At 39.8% G+C, this 22,360-nt stretch overlaps 1 protein-coding gene across 2 annotated transcripts in view; it reads right to left on the bottom strand.

The window, feature by feature from the left end:
* Positions 1-22,360, bottom strand: part of BMPR1B (bone morphogenetic protein receptor type 1B) — a 260,811-nt gene that overhangs the window by 12,090 nt on the left and 226,361 nt on the right. For both annotated transcript variants that reach the window (XM_074823137.1, XM_074823138.1), the window contains exons 3-7: positions 22,090-22,249; positions 12,567-12,669; positions 11,495-11,597; positions 5,080-5,176; positions 4,173-4,311 (exon numbers count right to left, since the gene is read on the bottom strand). In XM_074823137.1, the coding sequence (XP_074679238.1) occupies positions 4,173-4,311; positions 5,080-5,176; positions 11,495-11,597; positions 12,567-12,669; positions 22,090-22,232 (585 nt within the window). In that variant the 5' untranslated portion in view covers positions 22,233-22,249. The remainder of the gene's footprint in view (positions 1-4,172; positions 4,312-5,079; positions 5,177-11,494; positions 11,598-12,566; positions 12,670-22,089; positions 22,250-22,360) is intronic.

Below are 22,360 nucleotides of genomic sequence, written 5' to 3'. Positions count from 1 at the left end.
ATTTGTGCAGCTGTAGCATCAGATCAAGGTACTTGGCAGCATTGCAGAGACACTTCATAAGGATGGCAGATACCACGTAGCAGAGGGGCTGATTCTACATTTAACAAGCTTTTATAACCAAAAAAAATCTTGGACAAATGGAGACTAATATATTCTTATCAGATTGGAGCATGTCTGTGGATCACATATTTCTAAAAGTTCAAAAATAAAAATTGAAGTAGATACTGCAACACAACTCACTGGTGTTCATGGTTGACTCAGACTCACCCTAGTATAACAGAAGATTAAAATGTCACCCTCTTGTGCTTCAGTGTTGCCAGTTCAATCCACAGATAATGATTTTTGGTTTGGTAGGATTTTACAAGATTTTGAAAGAAAATAACTTTATAGTCTCCAATGCAACAACCCCACTGCAGCATGAATGTATGTCCAAAGATGAACCCAAAACCCATTAGGTAAGGTCCATCATCATTTTTTACATAAATTACTGGTTTTCATATTAGACAATTTAAAGAAGAAAAACATTCAGTGGCATTTATGCAAAGCTATTTCAAAAGTCCCAGCTTTCTTCTTCTGACATTTAAACAGAATTCCATTTTTTTCAGCCCTGCAATGTATTATTAGGCTTCCAAGATGGTGGCTTCAGTGCCATTATTTTTCATTAACATCAGTGAATGCCAAGAACAGAGATTAGCCTTAATTTTTAAAATTTATTTATTCTCTTTTCTGCTCTCATATAGTGATTGAACAATAGTTATATTACATTGGAATTTTGCTGTAACATTTTGTAATGTCATTTTAGCCTTGTTGCTTTCTATTTTGCCCATTTTAAAAATGCATCCTGAACAATAATGCAGTTATATCAAATAACTTAATTTGTGTAAATATATGTAATGGCATCATAAAGTACATGGAATTACTGTACTTAATCATGAAAAGTTCCTTATTAAATTACATTAAGAAAATGAAAAACACATTTCTGTTATGTGTTTTCAGGTGGCAGAATACTATGTGAAGGGTCCTAACCTGGTTTCCTCTTGCTAGAACTGGTCGAACGATATCTTATGAACAATTTATTTTATTTTAAGGAATTTAGCCTTTTTTTGAATCATAAGCTGATTACAATTTCTAAAACAAATCGGTTACTCAAAATTCTTGGATGAACTGATTTCACAAGCATGCTGAATGATGTGCTCATGTGAATTATTTATACTGAGCGGGGTTGGGGTTTTTTTATTTCTTTTCAAGACTGTATATTTTGCTACTTGAGCTTTGTGAGCAGCCAGGTAAGGTTACATGGCCCTTTGCTTCCTCTCCCTGACTGGAATCAACCCAATTACCAACTATTTCTACTTTCTGCATTCTATTTTTCTGATGTTCAGCTAAGTGTGTTCAACTACTGCAGATGAAAATTCAGACAAACCAACCTTTTGTACCTTGAATGTTTTGAACACAGAACTTCATACTTATGGCTGGGATGTAGTCCCATGAAGAGCAAAACTAATTGGAAGAGGAATTAGGATAAAAATAGTGAAAAAGTAGAGACCAAACTGTAATTCAGCAAACTCTTCATACAGACCACTGAAATGAATGTCCCCAGCATCTAATCTCCTTCCCTGATTTTGCATGTGGATTCATGGGGGCAACAGCTTTCCCTGCACTTCTTGCTCTGTCAAGGCCAATGGGGTTCTCCTTGCTTGCTGTGCACCTCAGTTTGTTGGCTTAAATCCTTTATTTACAACTGACTGTATTTTTTTCTTGGTTTAGAATTTGACTGGCAGCATTTGATCTGCAGCAAGCTTTTTCTGTCAGAGGTACGAACAGGTCAGGAGAAAGAACGCTTGCTGAATGTCAAAGTATTGATAAAATCTTGGTTAATGTTTGGTTTTGGTATACTATTTGTACTCATGAGAATAAATGTTCTGCACAGAAGGAAAACATTACTGTTTAGCATGAAGTGACATTTTGTAATAAATTTGCGGCTTACTTTCCTGAAATAATAACTTTGGGTGTTTTCAGTCTTTGCATAAGAAATAATACAGTTAAAAACAAACTCTTCCACAATAAAGTCTAGAATATTATTGCCAGGCACTTTCAATATACTTGTTTCAGGCATGGGCCCAGAGGTATTAATCTGTGTATTTCTAGTGAGCCTGTAGTGGTTGTAGCTGTCTGGGAAATGCAGCAAACATCTATTACCAAGTGCAAGATTCATTACAGCTCTCATTTTTCTTCTCTTCCAAAGGAAATCACTACTTAAAGGGAAAGTCTGGGAAACTAATGTATGCATTTTTGTAGGCAGAGAGGGGAAAAGAGTGTCTTCAGGAAGAACACGTGGTCCAGTGGCTGCAAACTCTCCAGGCTCAAGAGGGAAGAGAGGAGGACTGGCAGAAGACAGATCAGTTTCTGCTTCACAGAGCACCGTCACAGCTCTGAGAGCCACTGAGCAACGACCCAGTTGGGATGCCACCTCGGCCATTACAACAGTTAATTATCAGAAGTTAATTTTTCTGTCTACCACAAGAGTAGACCTGGGGACACCAGTAAGACCATAGATCCCATCTTCAACCAGCTCACTGGGACAGAGGAAGGCATAAAGCACAAGTCACAGCCAGTGCTGCTGCAGCTTTTTTGTCTCAAGGGCATCCTGGGATGAAGTACTAAACCATGCACTGTTATGAGATGCCCCAGGGCATCTGCTACCCACATGGGCTGCTGGAAACACATCCTCTCAGAGAACAACCAAGTTCCTTGTTCCTTGTGTCTGATCTAATTTATTACATTATTTCTGAAACTGTAATGCATAGGAGCACCAAGTGCAGACCAAGAACTGGATGTGGTAGGTGTTATGCAGAAGAGCAAAGCAAAAAAAGCAAGAACTCACAATTCAATCAATTGGAATCACTCACTAGGAATGGTCCTAAATTTTAAGCATGATTCCTCCCTTTCCATGGCTGCTAGAGGAGCATTGTTATGGGATATGACCGAGATTTTTTAAAGCCTAGACCTATATGATGGAGCTTCTCTCAAAAGAGAAAAATGACCATGGGATTTTCATGCTCAGCACCAGTCACAGCACCTGCTTGGCAGTTTGGCTTTTTTCCTCAATAGCTATGTTAATTGTCAGAAAATTGGATTTTTTAAAAAAGTCAGCACTTTATTTAAATGGGACTCTAAACACTTACTCCTCTCAGAACAAATTGCATTTAGTCAGATTGTTGCTAACCACTCAGCCTGTTGCTTCATTTTAAGGAATTATAAAACTTCCCATTTTATTTCTTCTTTAAGGTGTAGAAAAAAGATGTGTGGACAAAAACCAGACAGATAGTACATAGTACTTGGAAACTGGACAAGATCTACAGTAATAGGATCACTACAAACTAATAAGCTTGGGAGACAGGAGGGACATATCATCTCTGAAAAATTAAAATTAAATTTAATTCATTTTCTCAGAGGCAGTACTTTAAAAAACTAACCTGGCTTTTTTTTTTTTTTTTTTTTTTCGGTGCTAAAAAGCAATGATGACCCCCAGAAACAAAATCCCCTGGTGAGCAGAACTGTTTTGCCACAGAAGGTAAAACTTCTGCCTTATCAGCAGGTGAGCTCTGGGGGCTCAGTCATCCTGGACTCAGTTCAGAAATAATCAGAAACTCTATCCCTGTGCCTTTAACCTTTGAGATTGCCACACTACAAAGGAAAATAATTTGCACTTGACTTCTGAATGCAAAGTGAAGTCTACACATGAAAAGGTACTAGGTTTGATAAATTACAGTTCCCTTTACATACAGATGATGCGTCAGTGTTTGAAATGCTATTGTGTGTTGCACATAAAAAGCAAGAAAATAAGATCAGCAGGCCAGATGCTGTCCTGTACACTGGGGTAAATCCCGATGAATTTCTGTGAGCTCTATTAGCCTGTACTTACCCTATGGTATCTAAAATAAGAAATGAGCTGAGGTAAAAAAACAGCTTTTTTGTCTTAGTCTACAAGAAAAGAAAGTCTCCTGCTTCTAAAGCAGCTGTTCTCCAGCTTAAATCCTTGTCAGCTCTGGGAGAGAAAAAAAATCTAAAAGAACAAATGAGGACACATAATTTCTTGTGCCTCATTTGGTCTTCTCCCTCTACTCATTTTTGCCTTTAAAACTTGCATTAAAATAATATTGCTTCCTTACCAGGAGAGGGAGCCCGGACCCACTCCCTGAGCTCTGGGACTGCTCGATCAAATCCTTCAGGGACTCTCCGGGGGGAATGTAGGTCTCATCCTGCTCCAGCCCGATGCTGTAGCGAGGCCTCGTCTCTTGGCGTTTGTATCTGCCGTTTTACATGAAAGTGAAATTAGCTTTGAATACCATGAACACATGTGCAATGAATAATGCACATCGTCCTTCACATTTGCTTCATTTATAGACACAGCTTCCTCTGCTTCCCTGAGGAATATGCTGGACTCACTGCCCAAGATTTTCTATTTTATTTTTAGCAACTGTCTTCAGCATCAAAAGTCTATGAAACTCAAAGACCGTGCAATCTGGTGTAACCTTACAAAGCAACTGAGTGTTTTTCTTTCAGAAACTTAAATATGTTTAAAATACAGACCAAGTAAATAATTTTATTTTACTGACTGCTATAGGTCTTTTAGGAGCCAGAGGAAGTAAGGTCATGGGATCTGGGACTATTTAAAAATTGTGACAAATTATTTAAACATAATGTATATAGATTATGATAACATTCTAGACATACTTACATTCCTGTATCCCTCTATTTTTTATGATCCGTTCTTCACCACATAAACACATTTAGAAGCCTCAGGTTTATTTACTCTATATAAAATTTGTCCTGTGGCTTTCTTAGACTCAGTAAAGAATAAATCTGAATGGGTTTTTAGGGTTGGGCAAAAGATGCTATATGAAATACATCACACAGGTATACCTGTGACTAGTGTGAATAAAACACACATTTTTCCTCATCATAAAATCACAGTTTCTCTTTTTTTTTTTTAAGTCCATTTCAATTTTTAAAAATTCTTAAGTCTATAAAAAGTTGGGAGGAACATTAACAAGCTGGTAAGTATTCCTTATTTACCTGAAGTAGCAGAATATGATAATAAGCACCAGAAGTATACTGCAAACAGTGACCGAGATCAGCAGGGCCTTATGGTGAATGTTTCCTTCAGCAAAGTCTGGGGTTAAAAACAAGGAAGGTGGAAAATTTGGAAAGTGAGGTAGTACAAAGTCAGTATCAAAAGACACACACACCTTAAAAAGTGCAGCGAGCACAAGTTCATTTCCTTTCTTTTTTACTGAAGTCCTCTGCATGGTACCCCTGGATTCCCCAGGCATTTTGTGCACCTCTTCTTTGGCCCTCACTGACCAGGGCAGAACCGGCACCTCCAAAAGCCTGTTTGAGTTTTCAGCCCTCACTCAGGCAAAATATCACCTTGATTTGCAATTTGGCTCAGAATGAAAAATCAATTAAGACCAGTTGCTCTGTGTCTTAACCTAAGCCATCAGCCAGGGCATACAAAAATTACTGCCTCTACCTTAAATCACTCTTATTAAGTAGCATCTTATCGAGCAGTCAATATAAAAAAAAAAAAAAAAAAAAAAAAAGAATAATTGCATTTGTCCTAGGAGGGAAGACAGAGTGAACCATCCAACCCCCAAGGAGGCAGGCCACTAGAGGCCTTGAAGTTTTATTTCCATCACAGCAGAATTATCTGCCTCTTGGATCCTGTTTTAAACACCTGAGCAGGAATTTTCCCCTCCATTCCCTCTATAGCAGCCCTGTGTGCCAGCAAGTCCTTCCTATGCTGGTGGGCAACACTGTACTTCCAGCAGCTATTCTGTAAAACACTTTGAAAATGAAATGTGTTAAATAACTTGTAGAAAGTACCGTTATGTAAAAACTATTAAAATGTTTCAGTCAATCTTTGCATAGGAGACCCATATTTTCCTTTAAAGCGTACCATTAATCTCCAAATGTGTATTCTCAACTCAGGCAAGCGAATCTGACCTTCATGCACGCTCCTCTGCTGAAAAACAAAGAAACCAAGCACTATTCTTCTTTAACCTCTCCTACCCCCCAAAGTCTCAAAATTATGGTATTTCAGCATGCAGACACACACACTCCCTCTCAAAGTTGCTATCTGGTATAATGCAAATGAGGACTATGTTGTCTGAAGCTCTCCCAGCCTTGCTGTCTTGCATCTTTCATGCTAATGCCCAACACATCGTAAAATGCAAGAAATCTATCTGTATCGACTCATCCTGGAACACTGCTATTACGTTTCAGATTTACAAGGGTAATGAGACAAGGAGATTCCTAAGGGGCTCTTGGTTTACTGTCAGGCTCTTTTATTTTAAAGATCCAGTTTCTCCACCTGTTTTTGTCCCCAAACTATTTCTTTCCTTCCCCTTTCCACTACAAACAGAGATTACCAACCAACGCACCTTTTGATCACACTGGTCATGTTTTAACCTGCCATTACCTGCTCCGGGAGCATTAACAATGTAAACATTCAAGACACGGCCGATGCCTTTGAAAGGGGACACTGACACGATGTCTATCAGGAAAACACTGGAGCCTATCATTCTCCCTGCCACAGCAGATTTCTACCTGGCCTGCCACTCCAAGAGGGCTGCGAGCTGAAACTGAGAGCCCACCGGGGAATCCAGACCTCTCTCACAAAGGCGATGGCTGCTCTGTAGGGCTAAGGGTTCTAGTTCATGCTTTGTAAGCAGCCTGTGTTGGCCAGCCATTTCCCTCTAAAATGTGTGGTTTGTGACAATTTAAGATGTTGCAGCCCATCAGCTGAGGAGAGGATAAACAGAACATACAGACTATATAAGTGGGATTTTTATATATTGGAGAAACCTGGATATCCATCCACACCAAGGGTTTTCCCACTTCACAGAATAAGCCGCAATGGAAGTTGGGCTTTTGTGATTAGCAGTAATGAATGGTGATGCCAGACACAGAGGGAGCAATTCAGACCTTGCTCATACTTGTGTATGTCAGAGACCAAAGCCACAGAAGTCTGCGCATTTACACAGACACCAAGTGTTGCACTACCAGAACTTGTAAAGTACCCACTATTCATGCTGCCTGTGTGTGTCTGAGTACATATATTTGGGACAGGGATGATAAAGATACTGAAATCTTCATCAAATTTTGATCATTTTAAATAGTCCAAGCCCTGTGCTAAATGTTTCTAATGGGTTTCTCCCATTCAGAAAAGTAAATAAATGCAGTTTGACTTTCCTAGAAGCCAGAGGCATTTTGGAAGTGCTGTGTAGCTCTCAAACTTCAGACCCCAACATTGCAAGATTTTTTAGTATCTGAATGCAATTATGTGAAGCAAGTGCAAGGAAAGCATGCAAGACATAAAGAAATGTGCCTTGATCTCCGTGCTGGGAGTGGCTGATGCAGACTGCAGCAGCAGCGATGCTTACACTCTTGCAGTAGGTGATGTCCCCTATGCTGGCAGTGTCAGCTAACATAGCTTTAGCAGTGGTTCACTATGCACAGCATGGGCATGCAACTGTCTCTCACAGGAGAGAAGAATAACTTCCATATGTCTTTATATTTATTTGGCTATGTATGATGAGAGGCAATACTGACGGTAAGTGAGCTACTGTCTCACCTTTCAAATACTTCCTGCATTTTCAAAGCATTTTGGCAGAATTTCATTTGCTTGCTCACTTGAGGACTTCATAAACCTGCTGGCGTGTGGACAACGCAAGATTAAAAGCATGCCCTCATTCTTACACCAGCAATGTCTGTTCTGCTGAACTGAGCCAGGCTGGTGCTGTTGGAGACCCAACTCTTTTCTCCTCCTACAGTCCATGCTGTTCCCCACAGAGCAGCAAGACAAACCTCCCTTTCCCTGAACCATTTCTGGCACCTCCTTGACCAGGTGGAGGGATGGGACAGCTCAGCTATGAGCCCACTTAATCACTGGCTCGTGGGCTCTGTGTTTTGACATAGCACTTAGGGATATGGTGTAGTTGGGAACTGTCAATGTTAGGTTAATGGTTGGACTGGATGATCTTCAAGGTCTTTTCCAACCTAGATGATTCTGTGATTCTGAGATTCTGTGTTGAAGACTGTGGTGGGTACCTGTCGGTGCCAGTTTGCATGATGGAGATACACTGCCCTTTAAGAAGTCCGGTGTTGTGCTTTTTAGTGTTAGGTTACTTGGCAACTACAACATGCCAAGCAGTGGGGTTATGAGAATAAGCAGTAGCTTCTACAGAGGCAGCAGTGAGCGATTACCAGGAGCACAGTGGAGGGAGCACAGAACAAACACGCGGTAGGTTTGGGAAGCTTTTTCACATACCTCAGCTGGCTGATAATAGCGAAGCCCAGCAAACAGCATGTTAACAGTTTTATATTGCACAAAAACAGTGGTGCTTGCTGGTGTCAGTGGTGAGCAGTACAGAAAGGGAGAGATAGCAACAAAAGGAGGGTCTTCAGTGATACCAAGCTGTCTCTAAGTTATTCTCCTGTGATTTCCCCCTCCTCCATCACTCATTCCCCTCACTCTGCTATCCGCGGGACCATGCTGAGGGATGGATTGAAAACACCACCCAGAAGGTTCAAGGGAGAGTCAGCATATCAAAGGGAGAGGAGGTTCTCCCTCCCCAGTTCACAATGTTACAGTTATCCAAGTAAAGGCTGCAGTGAAATCTGAGGCGTGGAGACTATGTGCACACATCAAACCCATCATTCCTCCAATCATTTTCTTGCCCATTCATCACTAGCTCTACAGGCAGGGAGCCAGACACGGTGGCACCACCACTTCTGCTTATATAGGCTCTAAATCAGTAAAGGCATATTTCCCCTTTCGACTGGTCTCAGCCTGCACTTTTGCTGGGATTTCCAGGAATATCTTTTATTGTTTAAAGCAGAGGTGTTGTATCAGACCCAATTATGACTCTCATTTCCTTAATAGGACAGATGTACAGCTGGACAAGGAATTCATGGTTTCTCTGGGGTATTTTATCCTAATAGTTCTGTACTGAGATGAGCTCAAAACTTAGGCTTAGCTGTTGTTTCTTCCATCTTGCTTAACAAGCTTTGCTTTGACCAGTGTTAATTCTTCTAGCTCCCACTTTCATGTATGTGGTCCTCCTTTCTTTTCATGGGGCAGGGCAGGTAAAATCCACTTTCCACCACATGTCAGGTCTGGAAAAGCACTCTGAGAACACAAGTCGCTTGTCTTTGTAGATGTTACCTTGATGCATAGGTTAATTTGCAGTTCAGTGACCTCTGACCTGCATCTGGATGCTCTCCCTAGAATCTGTTTCCCATGAGATACGACCTCAGACATAAATTCATCAGAAGCCAAATTTCTGTTTGTTTTTTTTAAATGCTGAGGAACATACATATTTTTTTCATGGAATCCTGGAGGTCAGAAAGTTGTTCGTAGAAGCTTGTTTTTAAGTTCATCTTCCCTTCCTTTGTACTTACAGTTTATGTTAAATTTTATATACAATTCTAACAGTACTCAGTCAATCACAACCTAATCTAAATGTTTCCAATAGGAACAATGATGAGAGCCATAGTACTGGGCACTGGCAGATGTGTCTATTTGTACACTGTATTTGTACCTGGTTGCAGTGAGGATTTACAGTTCAAACTATGGCTTTCCTCTGAGTGTTCCTACTAGGATACAGCAACGACAAATTAAAACAGGCCTGGCACCAAGAATGACATATTTACTTAAGGCTTTAATAAAGGTGCTGACTTCAGCCCTGTCCAGCCATATTTAATGAAGCAGCTCCTGAAATCTATTTCTACAATATACTATCAGGATACCAGTAGTGCGAGAGCTTATTTCAAACAAAAGTCTTCAGAATATGTTGAGTGAATACATTGCCTTTTGTTTGTTACACTAAAATAGACAACTTTGCAACACTGAGCAGCTAGAATCCTGTTCCAGCTCTATGAATTTTTTTCTTTCAACAAATGTTCTCTCTACTATTTAATTGGTCTGCTACCACGGTGCCCAAGTGATGCTTTATTTACCCCATATACACACAGATCAAAACCAACATCGATCTAAACAACTACTGCCACAACCAAAACTTGGTTTTATTGCTTTCTGTATAACCAGCAGATAGTATTGCCAAATAACTAAAATCTTGAAGAGGCAGATGTCTAGTGTTAGGCATTGATTCAGTATTTTTAAGTAGTTTTAATGTAGAATAAACTCAGTAAGCACCAAGAAGAAATCATGGCAGTGTTTTCCAAACTGAAATGATATTTATTGATGTACTAAGTAAGTGTGAACAAATATTTACTTCCTTTTGGATCTTCTCAGTCCAAAGAACTTTTTAAAATTCAAAAACAAAAAAGTAGTACATAACTCTTATGTTGGAAGTCAGAATTTTATGAGGTTTCACTGACTTAATCGCTTGCTAGTAAACAGTGAAATATTTACATACTACTCTCCATAGGCCTGATTCTGCAGCCCATCTGTGCAGAATTTCATAGGCATGAAGGGAACAGCTTATATGAGTGAAAGCTTTCTCTGAGCATGCATTTGTGTAAGTATCTGCTGTTTGCGTAATTAAGAGTGCATCTGCACACTGATCTGGATTTTCAATTCAGAACGCCACAATTACAAATTCTCCTGCAACCTTGAACAGACTCTTGCAAACTAAACTCAATGCTGACCACCACAAATCTTGGCTGTTGCTGCCAATGCCAAGAGTTTATCATGGATGAATTACACTCACTTAGGAATACATTTCTGTAAAACATATTCTGCAACATCCAGCCAAATAGTTTTACCAACTTTTAGAAAGTGATGTTTAAACAAACAAACAAAAAGCTGAAACCTTGCCCCAGAATCTACTAAGTTAATACACATCCATTTCTTCTCAAATAACAAATAAAAAAAAAATTAGTCAGTGCATGAGTTCTTACTTTACATTCTATTTTCAGCTACATTTTTCAAGTAGAAAATCCACTTTAGTGACTAGTTATTGTCCTAGTGCTGAATTATCAGGTCTTTTAAATGAGAAAAGCCTAATGGACTTCAGTCAACTTGAACTAACTGATTATACACTGGAACCCTCTTCCCAGATGTGCGTGGAGTTACGAACAATAGAAATGCACGTTGCAGGGACTAGAAAGAGGATTCAATTTTATTATCGGGCTAAAAACATACACAGCAAGAGGCGTCCTTTGTCAGGACTAACCTAAGTCTTTGGGATGATCACTGATAACCAGCAGGTCTGTGCTAGGACAATACCGTGCGACTAATGCATCTGGTGCTCACTGCATGCATGCAATGGAATGATAGCAAGTACCAGCAACCACAGGTCAAGGCACCACTCCCCATGTGACCGATAGGAATTCAGCGATACTGTTTAATGGAGTTTATCTCTCTAATCACATGCAGTTGGAGGGGGGTGCTTTGTTTCTTCCTAAGGCACAAAGAGCAACAGCAGGAAAAGATCAGTTTAGGACTGGATTTACTTCCCCTTACCACGATTTTTCAGTGGTGGCAGCGTAGGGTGAAGGTGTTTGTTACAGTAATCTTGGCCTGTGCAACATTCAATAGATCTTCTTTGGTGTGGAATAGGAGTGTCCTGCAATAAACAATTTGATAGAAAGCAACAAATTATCTGTATTGCAAATGTACACTGTCATTCTGGCACTTGAGAGAAAGATGTGCTTGTTAGCTGGACTGCAGTCTGTAACAGATTTCCAGGATGTGTGGAGCAAGGATTTCTACTACCGAGCATATCCAGCAACATATCAGCTAGATAATTAAGAGATTAATTCACCACTAATGTATTTCTATCAGTGCCCTAGTGCTACAGAAGACTCTAATGGTGCAAGACAGTACTGTGAAAGTCACACACATCCAACAGTTAGGCTTATATTACAAAAATAAGTTAACGTGGGTATTCAAAACAGTTTAGCGAGAATCATATAGGAACTGCTGTGTGGACTAATTTAGCTGCTGCTTTGGCTCTTATGGGAAGCTGGGTAAAATACCTTCCACGGACCTTGATGGTTAGACTGTTCCTGTGCTCATGTAAAGTCATTTATGGTTAATATTAGGAAAGGCAAACACTTTTAGAGCCTCCTTGCTCCATTTCCCATACCCTTTCCATTCCTGCAATGAGATTTTCTCTCCACCAGGTGATCACTGTACTCAGAGTGAATTTCTGGCACCAGAAATCCAAAACCAAAGTGCAACTGCATGTAACACATTAAGGTCTCTGTGGTCCATCAAATAACATCCTAACTAACTTTAGCTACCACGGAGACTTCAGAAATTAGACTGCATTTTTCTAAATTCAAACTTCCTCTGAGCAGGAGTGTTACTAGTAACAGCAGTGCCAAAACCAAAAACCTAAGTTATTGTTAGGAGCAGCTATAATATCATCATTCGCGGATATAAATGCACTCCCCTCAGCAATCAATGCAGAGGAATCATCTGCCAAATGAACAGAAGTGAAAAACATGGACATAGTAATGTCTGTTGAGTGCACTTCAATTGGAAGCTATCAAAAAGCCAAGTGACACTCTGGCAGCAAATGCTTTCTTACCCGACACTGGAAGTCTGAGCCCTCTAATCCAAGACATCCCTTGGTGACTAAATGTCCACCAGACTCATCTTCTTCTATTATGGTGAAGCAGTAGCCATCAGTGCTGAGGATTGGAAAGAATGAATCAGGAAAAGGCTCTGAAGTGAAAATGTGCTGCTGAATATAGTCTTAACTTTGTTCCTTGCAAGGCAAATCTGCCATTAACAAATCAAGGTACTAAGGCAGGCTGGAAGACAGGCACCCAAGGCAACCTCTCGCAATGCAGTCCAACAGCTGACAGTGCTGTGGACCAGCTCTTGCACACACAAAGGAGGCTCTGCCTTGGAGTTGATACACTTACCTTTCCAACATTTCACAGCTATAAACCCCACTAGCAAACATGTCAATTCTCTGCCTATGGTCATGAGTGTGTTAGGACTTTGGAGACCTATATAAATGCAACATCAACACCACAGTAGGTCTGCCTTGTGCATGGAACAAGGCATGGATATTTGCACCATGGTAGTGACCTGAAGAAAGAAACATTTTTGAGATACTAAACATAAAATATTATTAAGAGTGATTTGTGATTCCTGTTGTAACCATATTACAAACTGCAACACTCTTGTGTATGAGTCCTTGAGTTATCATCAACACCCTTCATAACTGTTTACTTGGGTTACAAGCCTAAAGTGATCCATAATGCTTCCGTTTACAAGAACATGCACCAGGGAAGACAAGTATACTAACAGATGGCTAGATGGTGCTGGTGATAAATGTCCTTCCTCGATGAAGGTCAAATGCCTGAAAGCTATGAAAAGAAGGGGAGGAGGGCACAAAAAGTGTGGCTGCATTTTACTGAGACTGCTGTACATTAATTTCTCAGCACTCTGAGGGAGATACGTAATGTGTGTAAGAAACATAAATTGACTGATTTGCAGGAAGAGGATCCAAAAATAAAGAAAAAACTCTTTAATATAAGACATTTAAGTCACATAAAAATAAAATATTCTGTTATTTCCCCAGGAAAATAACACTGGTTATTATGTGCAATGAGTATTTTTCAGAAGAGAAGAAACAAACTCAGTTAAAACAAGGAAGTAAAAAGAAAAAAGGATTAGAAAATTTAAACACAGCAAAATTTCAGATGATTTGCTCCTTACTTGAATGAAAGAAGAGTCTAACAGAGCAAAAACAGCAAAGGCAATGAAGATGGAGAAAACAAGAGGCACGGTTACACATATAAGAGATAAACACAATTTGTAAGTATTAGCTACACGACAGAGAGATGCTGGATAGGATCATGTCAAACATTTGCTGTGGCATATTTTTATATTAGTCGCGCAGGGTCTAGCCACAGTAAGCTTATTACTTCAAATAATAATCTATCACATGTTATTGACTTCTGGATTTGAAATGTAACCAGTTGCATGTTACAAATTACTTTCTCGGAGAAGCCAGCGATGACTTCTACCCTTCTTCGACATTGTGCATGCAAGTAAGGCAAAGGAGACAGCAACCCTTTTGGGCAACAACCACCGTGATTTCATTGCTTAAGCTTAAAAGATAGGAACAATAGGATTGCCAAGAAGAGAGACTGTAAGGAATCCATTAGAGTAGAATATTACATTAGATTTGATTTTATTTGTTTGCATGGTGCCTTTGATTCAAAGTAATGAGTAAGTTTAACCCAGGGGACAGAGCAACAAAACAATAAATTGCAATCAACTGAAACACAAAAATGAACTCCACAGCTAACAGTCCCCAGCAAAAACCAAAACACTCAGTTCACCAAAGTCAAATTGTTTGCAAAAGGAAAAAAAAAAGCAGGAAAGTCAGCAGCTTTATTTCTTTTTTTTTCTGACTTGCCATGGGACTGACGCTGATTCGTGGCTCATTTCTGAAAATTAAATTCAGGCTCCTCAAGCACCTTAGTTCCTATGAAAATTTTCCTCCAAATTTAAAAAGATAAACAAAATTAGACTGGATAGAGCAAAACAGAAAAGTTACAAAGCTCCAACAATAAGGTTAAATCATGCTCTTTACAGACAACAGTAATGAAGAAAAAGTGTGAGACAATTAAAAATAGCAATGCTGAGCAGAATAACATTGGTACTGCTTATTTCTACCTCTAAGGAAAAAAAAAAACCAACCAACCACCCAAGAAGTTTTCACGCAATGTAAGAACTCATTATTTTACTGAAACTTCCTCAGGTATTTGGGCAAGAGGTAGAAGTGACTCTTCTGAAAAGAACGAAGTCTCTCTTACCTGCTTCCCCCCTCCCATCCCTGACCTCTTCTGGTTCACAGGATGTCGGATGGACCACACACTTCAAGGAAAGGGCAGGGCATACCCCTGCTGTTTTATTGATTACCCTATCTCACACCTGCCTATGGTAGAAATGAAACTGTACTTACTATTATAGTAAGTCAGAAATAAGTCAGATAAATCTACATTGTCTCCAATTTGATGTTTATTTTGATGACTGCACAAATAGAAACATGTATATCACTGATGCAGGCAAAGCAATACAAGAAACCTGTTCTCCACTTCCGAGCAAAAATTTGCAGTATAGAATTATTATTTTTTTAAGCTCTGTAATTTGAATTCTGCATAATTTGATTCTGTGAATGGTGTGTAAAGAAGGAACTCAACCTGATGTTACTGAATACATCCAGGTACACATCCACTAACCTCCTCCACTAAAGCATCACCTTATTAGAGTATGGTGCAGGAGAACGATAAAATACATTTTGAATGTGATCATTAATAAGCACAGATTTGGTATGTCACATATTTGCCAAGAGTGAATTTTTACAGCCAAGTCAAATGCCAGGAAAATAGAGGGAGTTAGTAACGGAAACACTGACAGACACTGGTGTAGAAGGTACTGCTACAATTACAGATTACCAGAAAGAAAGATGTGATCTTAACTGAGACCTTTACTAAATGTCAGAAGAGAGGAACAGAGGCCAACAGCTTTGCAGCTGCTCACACAGATGTCCTCACTGGCCAACAGCCATTTCTCACAGAAGATGCAATACCTCAGCTACCAAAACTTGACTGCTGAAGGTTTCCGGTCCTGCTCTGTGTGTGTGTGTGATGCAGCCAGGGCTAGCAATATATAACTTGAAAAGCAACATCTTTCCCTCGTTCAGTGTCTATCACAAACAGATGGGTTAAATAACTTGATGAAAAGATTCCTTATCTTTATTTGTAATTGAGTCCATATGAGTATTATTATTTTTGTTCACTCCTCCTCTTTATATTCCTGGTTTTGATATCAGAAAGAGCCACAGCATCTTTCCATTTCCATCAAAAGCAACATGACAAGTTTCTGCACTGTTTTTAAAAATGATCAAAAAATGTTAGATTATATTATGTACAGAAACTGGGAAGTTCATATTCTTCTGTAAAGACTGGCTGAAATAATCTAACTCGAAAATTGGCCAACTCCCAATCTGCATCTAATTCACATATTTTGTTGCATCCTTCACTTAAGGAAGATGATGAAGGCCAAATTTAGCAAAACACTGTCTTTGAACACCATCCATAAAACAAAGAGTCACTGTAAATGTGTTCAACACAGGCTAATTTTTCAGAAAAAAAAAATACAGTTAGCAGTTGTGCATCAGGGAAATAACACAAAACCAAGTGAGAAGAGCACTACACAGTTGTTGAGCCAGATAACACCTTCAGATGTTTGCACAACTACTCTGAAGGCAAGGAGAGTCATACAGGTGTAACAAAGCAAAGAAGCTGGCCCACAGTGGGCCACAGTTGCTGGCTGCACTAGTCTCCAAGATGGTGATGCTGGTCTTACCATACATGCTCTGCCATGTATGGTACCTTTTGACTCTCTGGGTGCTCAGTGATGACTCTACACACAGAGAGAAAGGAGAGTACTCAACACATCCTAGCAGAGCATCTTTTCATATACCATATATAGGTCTATCAATCAATATTTTCTCCATACTATCTGCCTATACTATTCTCCTGGGACTGAGACATGACCTGTCCCACCAAATGTGTCTTGCATTATTCTACTAAATCACAAATCAGATCAAACATTTCTCCCTGACACGTGGGGTCACAACGCAGAAAACAAGCCATTATGCCAATCTGTGAGGGAGAGACCTAGAAACTGTCCAGGCTTCATGCTAAGTACATGAGATTTGACAGGACTACAGACCTGAGAGTACAACTTGGGATATGGCAATAACACCAAGCATGGGTATCTCTGCATTTACACCAGGGCTCTCTCACTTTCACTTATGTGCACCTTTCACTTATGTGCAAAATCCATCTCAGTAGATGTAAGAACTATCAAGAAGCAGACAGTCAAAATAAAGCTACTCATCCTCCTCTTTTCATTTTCCCTTTTTCTTTTACTCCTTTCTTTCGTCTCCAAAATTTAAACACAGAAAAATGTTTTTGTTTTTTTTTTTACCTTGACCTCAAGATTACACCGCAGTTGAATTTGTACGATGTAGCTCCTTATTCAATACTAGGACAGACTTAACAGATATTTGTTGTTCTGAATTTTTTTTGGTACAAGTAAATTCAATATGCAAGGGAAGACTTAGGTACTCCAGCACTTCTGTACAGTGACACCAAAGTACTCCCACATGCTGAAAATCTATCTGAGAGTCATGCAACAGGTCTCAGTACAGGGAGACTAGACTTGCATTACTATTTACCTTGAGGTTTATACTAAATACCTAATGGGCAAGCCCTGAACAAAACTAAGAACAAGGAATTTCTGAGGCACAGCTGAAAAGCATGGCAAGGGGGGCTTTGCACTTCCAAACACTTGGGGCAAAGTCACCTACTGAGCTGCTTTTGAGACATATGGCCCTGGCAGAGGGGGCAAGTAAAGACTGGAGCTTGCAAGAATTTTTCTCTGTTGACCTTTAGTTTTTTGTTTTAATCATCAAAGGGGACTTAACTGCCTCCAGTACAGCCCTGTATAAATGATTACATTAAAAAATAATAATAGACATAAAAAATTTGAAAGGCTAACTTGTAAGATCTCAACATAGCCCCTTTACGAGAAAATGTTCAACTTTACCCTAAAAAATAAAGTTGCTTAAAAGAAAAGTTGCCTGAACTCAGTGCTTTGGTCCACTGCTGAGACTTCTTCCTTCTACACATCAAATTACAAAGAAAATTCAATACTATCATCTGGAGAACAGGAGAATGAAAATAACATCACTCAAGTGAATTATCACCTCTGGTAACACTGAAAAAGAAACTTAATTTTTTTATTGCTTTAGATAACCAAAGTTACCTCAAGACACAGTTGGGCAGAAACACAATCATGACCAGTAGGCAACAGATAAGAAATTAAACTCTATCAGCTCAATCTTTAAAACTGCCAGCTTTTATTTGTGAATGGAAAATAAAGTACAACAAGGTACCTAATCAGCCCCTGCCTTTACTGCAATCCTATTACAGTCAAAGCCAATTAAATCTAAAACTACTTTTTAAAATATGCAATTAATTATGATTAGACAAAACTGCCCGTTCATTCACTTTGTACACACAAAACTTGAAACGGAACAGTAGAACAAGGTCCTGGTTGTGTTCAAAACAGCTTTGAGCTTCTTTACTGAAAGCCTTTATGAATTGCACAGATGTTCAGAAAGAAGAATAAAGTTTCAACATGCTGAAGGTTAACACACCCTTTACAAGCAGAGGATTACAAATCTTCTGCAAAGATCTCAATTGTCAGGGCCCTGAGCACACTAATGAACTTCAATTGCCTTGAGTGGCCTCACCCAGGATCCCCCACCTATACACACCCCTTGACCAGGGGCTCCATTTAAACTCAGGTCTGAGCATCTAACCCCTTGTAAAGTGATAGTACAGGAGTGTCTGTCTCCATCCCCATCTCCTGCCCGGATCCAGACCACTACTAGCCATGTGAAGGGCCATCAAGGGAGCTATCTCTCTCTGTTGTGTTCAGGTACCCTTGGGGGAATGGGGTTCTGGTGGGTGAGGATATGGCTAGCCCTAGTTCACCCTCAGCTCCTGGCTTGGTCCCCTTTCACTGCTTCCTGACACAAACCCTCTCTGGAGGAGGTGACCCTGTAATGGGTCTTCCAAAACTTGTGCTTGTGGATTGCCCCATTTTCAAAGCACACTCTAACTAGACCTACTGCTTTTCTGTTGATACAGAAAGCAATCTGCATTTTAAGCTCCAGTGTTATCCTTAGCTCCCTGAAGTATTATTAGACTTAAACTGTGGAAGTATAAAGAAAGGGAAATTCTGTATAGAAACACAACAGGCTGTTAGAGGATTTGATACAGATGTGGTTAAAGAATACTGACTTTTAAAATTCTAAAAATACAATCACGGAGAGGATTTTAAATGGCCACCAGATGTCCTCATTTTTATATAAACACAGACTACTGGTACTACTACTGGTATCTACAGGCAGGATCTATACTTTAATAGATAAATATCAGTGGTAGCAGACCAAAATCTTCAGGTGGGATGGCAGACTTCTTTTTGAGACAGTTTTAATGGTGATTGCAATAGGACCAGCTATTTTATTCTAGGAGGTTTAATTCAAACACAGCTGGAAATGCTTTCCCATTGAACTTTCAGAGCCCTCGTTGCTCCTGAGTCCACAAAGGCACACCCTGCTTTGGTGAGAGCCCTGGTAGGGACAGTGATACTCTCCAGAGCTCAAGCCCTGCCTATGGATATGTCTTGTGAATCTCTTGGGTGTCAAGGCTTTGCCAGGCCCTTGGGTGCCCCAGCACATGCTGGCTCATCCCTTGCAGGGCTTGCAGATCCAAGCTCTGCAGGTTCAAGCACAGCCCAAAGCTTAACAGACTGACAGAGCTGAGAAAAGGTTTGGGCTTTTCGAATATAAAATGTAGAAGACTTTTTAGTGGCTATATCTGAGGGAAGGAGATAATGAATGCAGTAACTTTTAATCTGGAGCAGTTTATTTATTCTTCAAACACAGTGTGATTGATACTGCTTGAACTTCAATATGGGGAAACTTCCTTTAAAGAGAGGTTCAGTGAGAATTCCTGAGTGCTTTAAAACTACCAATACTTGTTGGGAGTAGGATGAAATATGAAAGTTACTGCCTGACTAGTAGGATGATCCCAAAACAACACAGGGGAAATCAATAATCTGGGATAACTTGGTTGGTCCTGGTCAAATCTTTTGAAACCTGGTCTCAAACCCAGCCAGCTAACTGGAGACCTAGTAACTATTCTTTCCCAACAACAGACTTATGAACCTCTTTTCTCTGTAACATCCTATTTCACTTTTATCTGGAATTTCAGCTATGTAGTAGGGAATTTAAGAAGCAAATGATTACAGACTAACAGTTAAACAGATGTAGTGAAAATAAGGGGTGTTGTCCTTTGTACCTCACTGCAGTTCTTGTACCACTGCACAGGAACCATAGCAATGATCACCCTCCTGAAAAGGATTATTGCTGACAAGCCGTGAAGGCAGGGTATTTAAGTTAATTTAAATTTTTTGTTTTGTACTACTCTGAACTCTTCAGCAATTTTTCCCTTATGCTGTGCTCAATAGGCAAATGGCAAGGTAGATACTGCTCAGGTGACAGCACTGGATAGGAAAGAGGAGTAGCTCTAATGCAAGTCTTTTGACTGTTTCCATTTTCCCAGACAGAAAAGTGACTAATATTTGATAGGTAAATTCCAGTTTCAATTATTATTTTGATGTCTAAGTTAGAAAAAAAATTGTCACTCAAGTAAAACATTCAAGCCTGAATGTGCAAAGAATATGAAGACAAAGAGGTTATAACTTTGTGTTTTATTACCACCTAACTGCCTATCCTTGGGCATTAACACCTAAAACCAAGTTTGGTATTTGACACTGTAAGGGGGACTCTGAAGAGTTTTCTTAAAGTACTGCAGTGAGGGGAAAATGCACAAATCCATTTTAATAGGACATTTACTATGAGTTTCTGGTAACATGAAAAATACTTAATGTCAATGATGCCAACAAAGCAATGGGCAACAGCAGGCCTACCCAGCTGGGGTATAAACCTTATTCAGTGGGTTCCTTAACATGGATCCCTTTGTGTTTCCTAATTCATGGATTTAAAAGTCATCTGCAACTTCCCTGTTACTGTGTGTGAGACAGCACATGTGAAAGCAGTGGCTCTTGCTGGGCAGGAACAGGAAACAGCTGATTCACACTGCAGGGGATCTGCAAATTGATATCAGAGTGGGTTTTTACAGCTTTTTAAACTGACTGCCATGTGAAAGCAGTTAGGTCTAACTCCTGGCTAGAGCATGGGTTTGAAGGAAGAGGATAGGAAGGGGAAATGGTATTTACAACTGTCCTCAAAACTTTGATACACTTCAGCATGGAGCTGCAGGCTGAGCAGAATTAAGGCTACAAAACAACACTCAAAAATCCAACAGAGCAATCAGTATCTTCAGCTACCTTAGCCTTCCCCCATCTATCTTATTAATGTGCTGCCTTGAAGAGCTGACACAATGTTAGACTGCCTCATCTCAAACAGCACTGCATACCCAACTGGCATGTCCAGCTGGACCCACATCTGTGCCCTGCTTTGATGCTTCTCACATCTCCACAACTCCACTAGGCTATAGCTGATGGCGAATATCTCCAGTATCTTACCTGCTCTAAGTAAGCAGAAAACTTTAAATTTCACGTGTGGAACATGAAGAACTCAGCCCTACTTTGCTGCAGCTAAAGCAAACTGTACATTCCCCTAAAGCTAAGACAGACGTGTTTGACCACTATTCTCATTTAACAGCAATAGTATGTGTCCAGCCAGAGCTGCTTTTGGGTGGGCGAACAGCAGCTTGATCTCACCAGGGGCATCCTCAGTCATCTCTGCTGCTTCAGGCAGTATCAGTGCAACACAGACCAAGGCTGAGCCTTTAAGGGGACTGTGCACAGCTGGACATGCCTCTCCCCGAGGGAGGCAGAAGGATCTGAGGAAGCAGAATCCAACCCAAATGAGAAGTTTGTAGTACTCTAAACACAAAACCAAACATAAGACTATAGACAGTATAAGAAAATACTCAACACTTCACCTCAAGAAAAAGATCACTTCCTTTTTAGCATGGAAGCAAGGAAAAAAACAAAGCCTTGAGGATCTACATAAGATGTCTCGGCTATTGCAAAGACACACACCAAGAGCAGGGTTCTATAAATGGTGTTTCATAGAGAATGATTATAAATTTATAAACATTTACTGACATTTCAATATATCTCCATTAAGTCTCCTCTCATTAACTGCATGCACCTTTAAAAGCAAACTCCTACCTTCAGAATATTTCATATGCAATGAATTAATACAGGTATTATCTAAAACTGTAAAGATTTAAACACACTAACATAAAAATATAAATATGTAGCTGATATCTAGGTAAATTACCTCTGATTTTTAGTCACAATATATAAACAACTCACATATTACTACTTAAACAAACTAACACCCAACTTGGGACTGCTGAGCTACCACAAATAGGTTTTCCCATGTTCCACCACCAAATATATATCCCACAAACCTGCAGGTACTGTTGACTGAGTCCTCAGGACAGTGGTGGTGGCACTGACAAGACAGCTTCTTCTGCGGAGGGGCAGGTGCTGTGCTCTCACCATCTTCTTTTCTGGTCTCCATGCTCAACTTGCCAGAACTTCGCAAGGGCATGTTGTCTAGAAAATTGGCTATAAATATAAGGGGGAGGGGAAAAAGAAAGAGTTCTAGGCTGGATTGCAAGACTTGGAATGAAGGCTTTAAAGTATTTCTATCCATCAAAATTTGAGAAAGTTATTTGA

Source organism: Strix aluco, chromosome 4 (genome assembly GCF_031877795.1).
Source record: "Strix aluco isolate bStrAlu1 chromosome 4, bStrAlu1.hap1, whole genome shotgun sequence".
In the NCBI taxonomy this organism is placed as follows: domain Eukaryota; kingdom Metazoa; phylum Chordata; class Aves; order Strigiformes; family Strigidae; genus Strix; species Strix aluco.
Note: the sequence above shows the minus strand (reverse complement) of the source record. Positions and strands in the feature narration are given on the sequence as shown.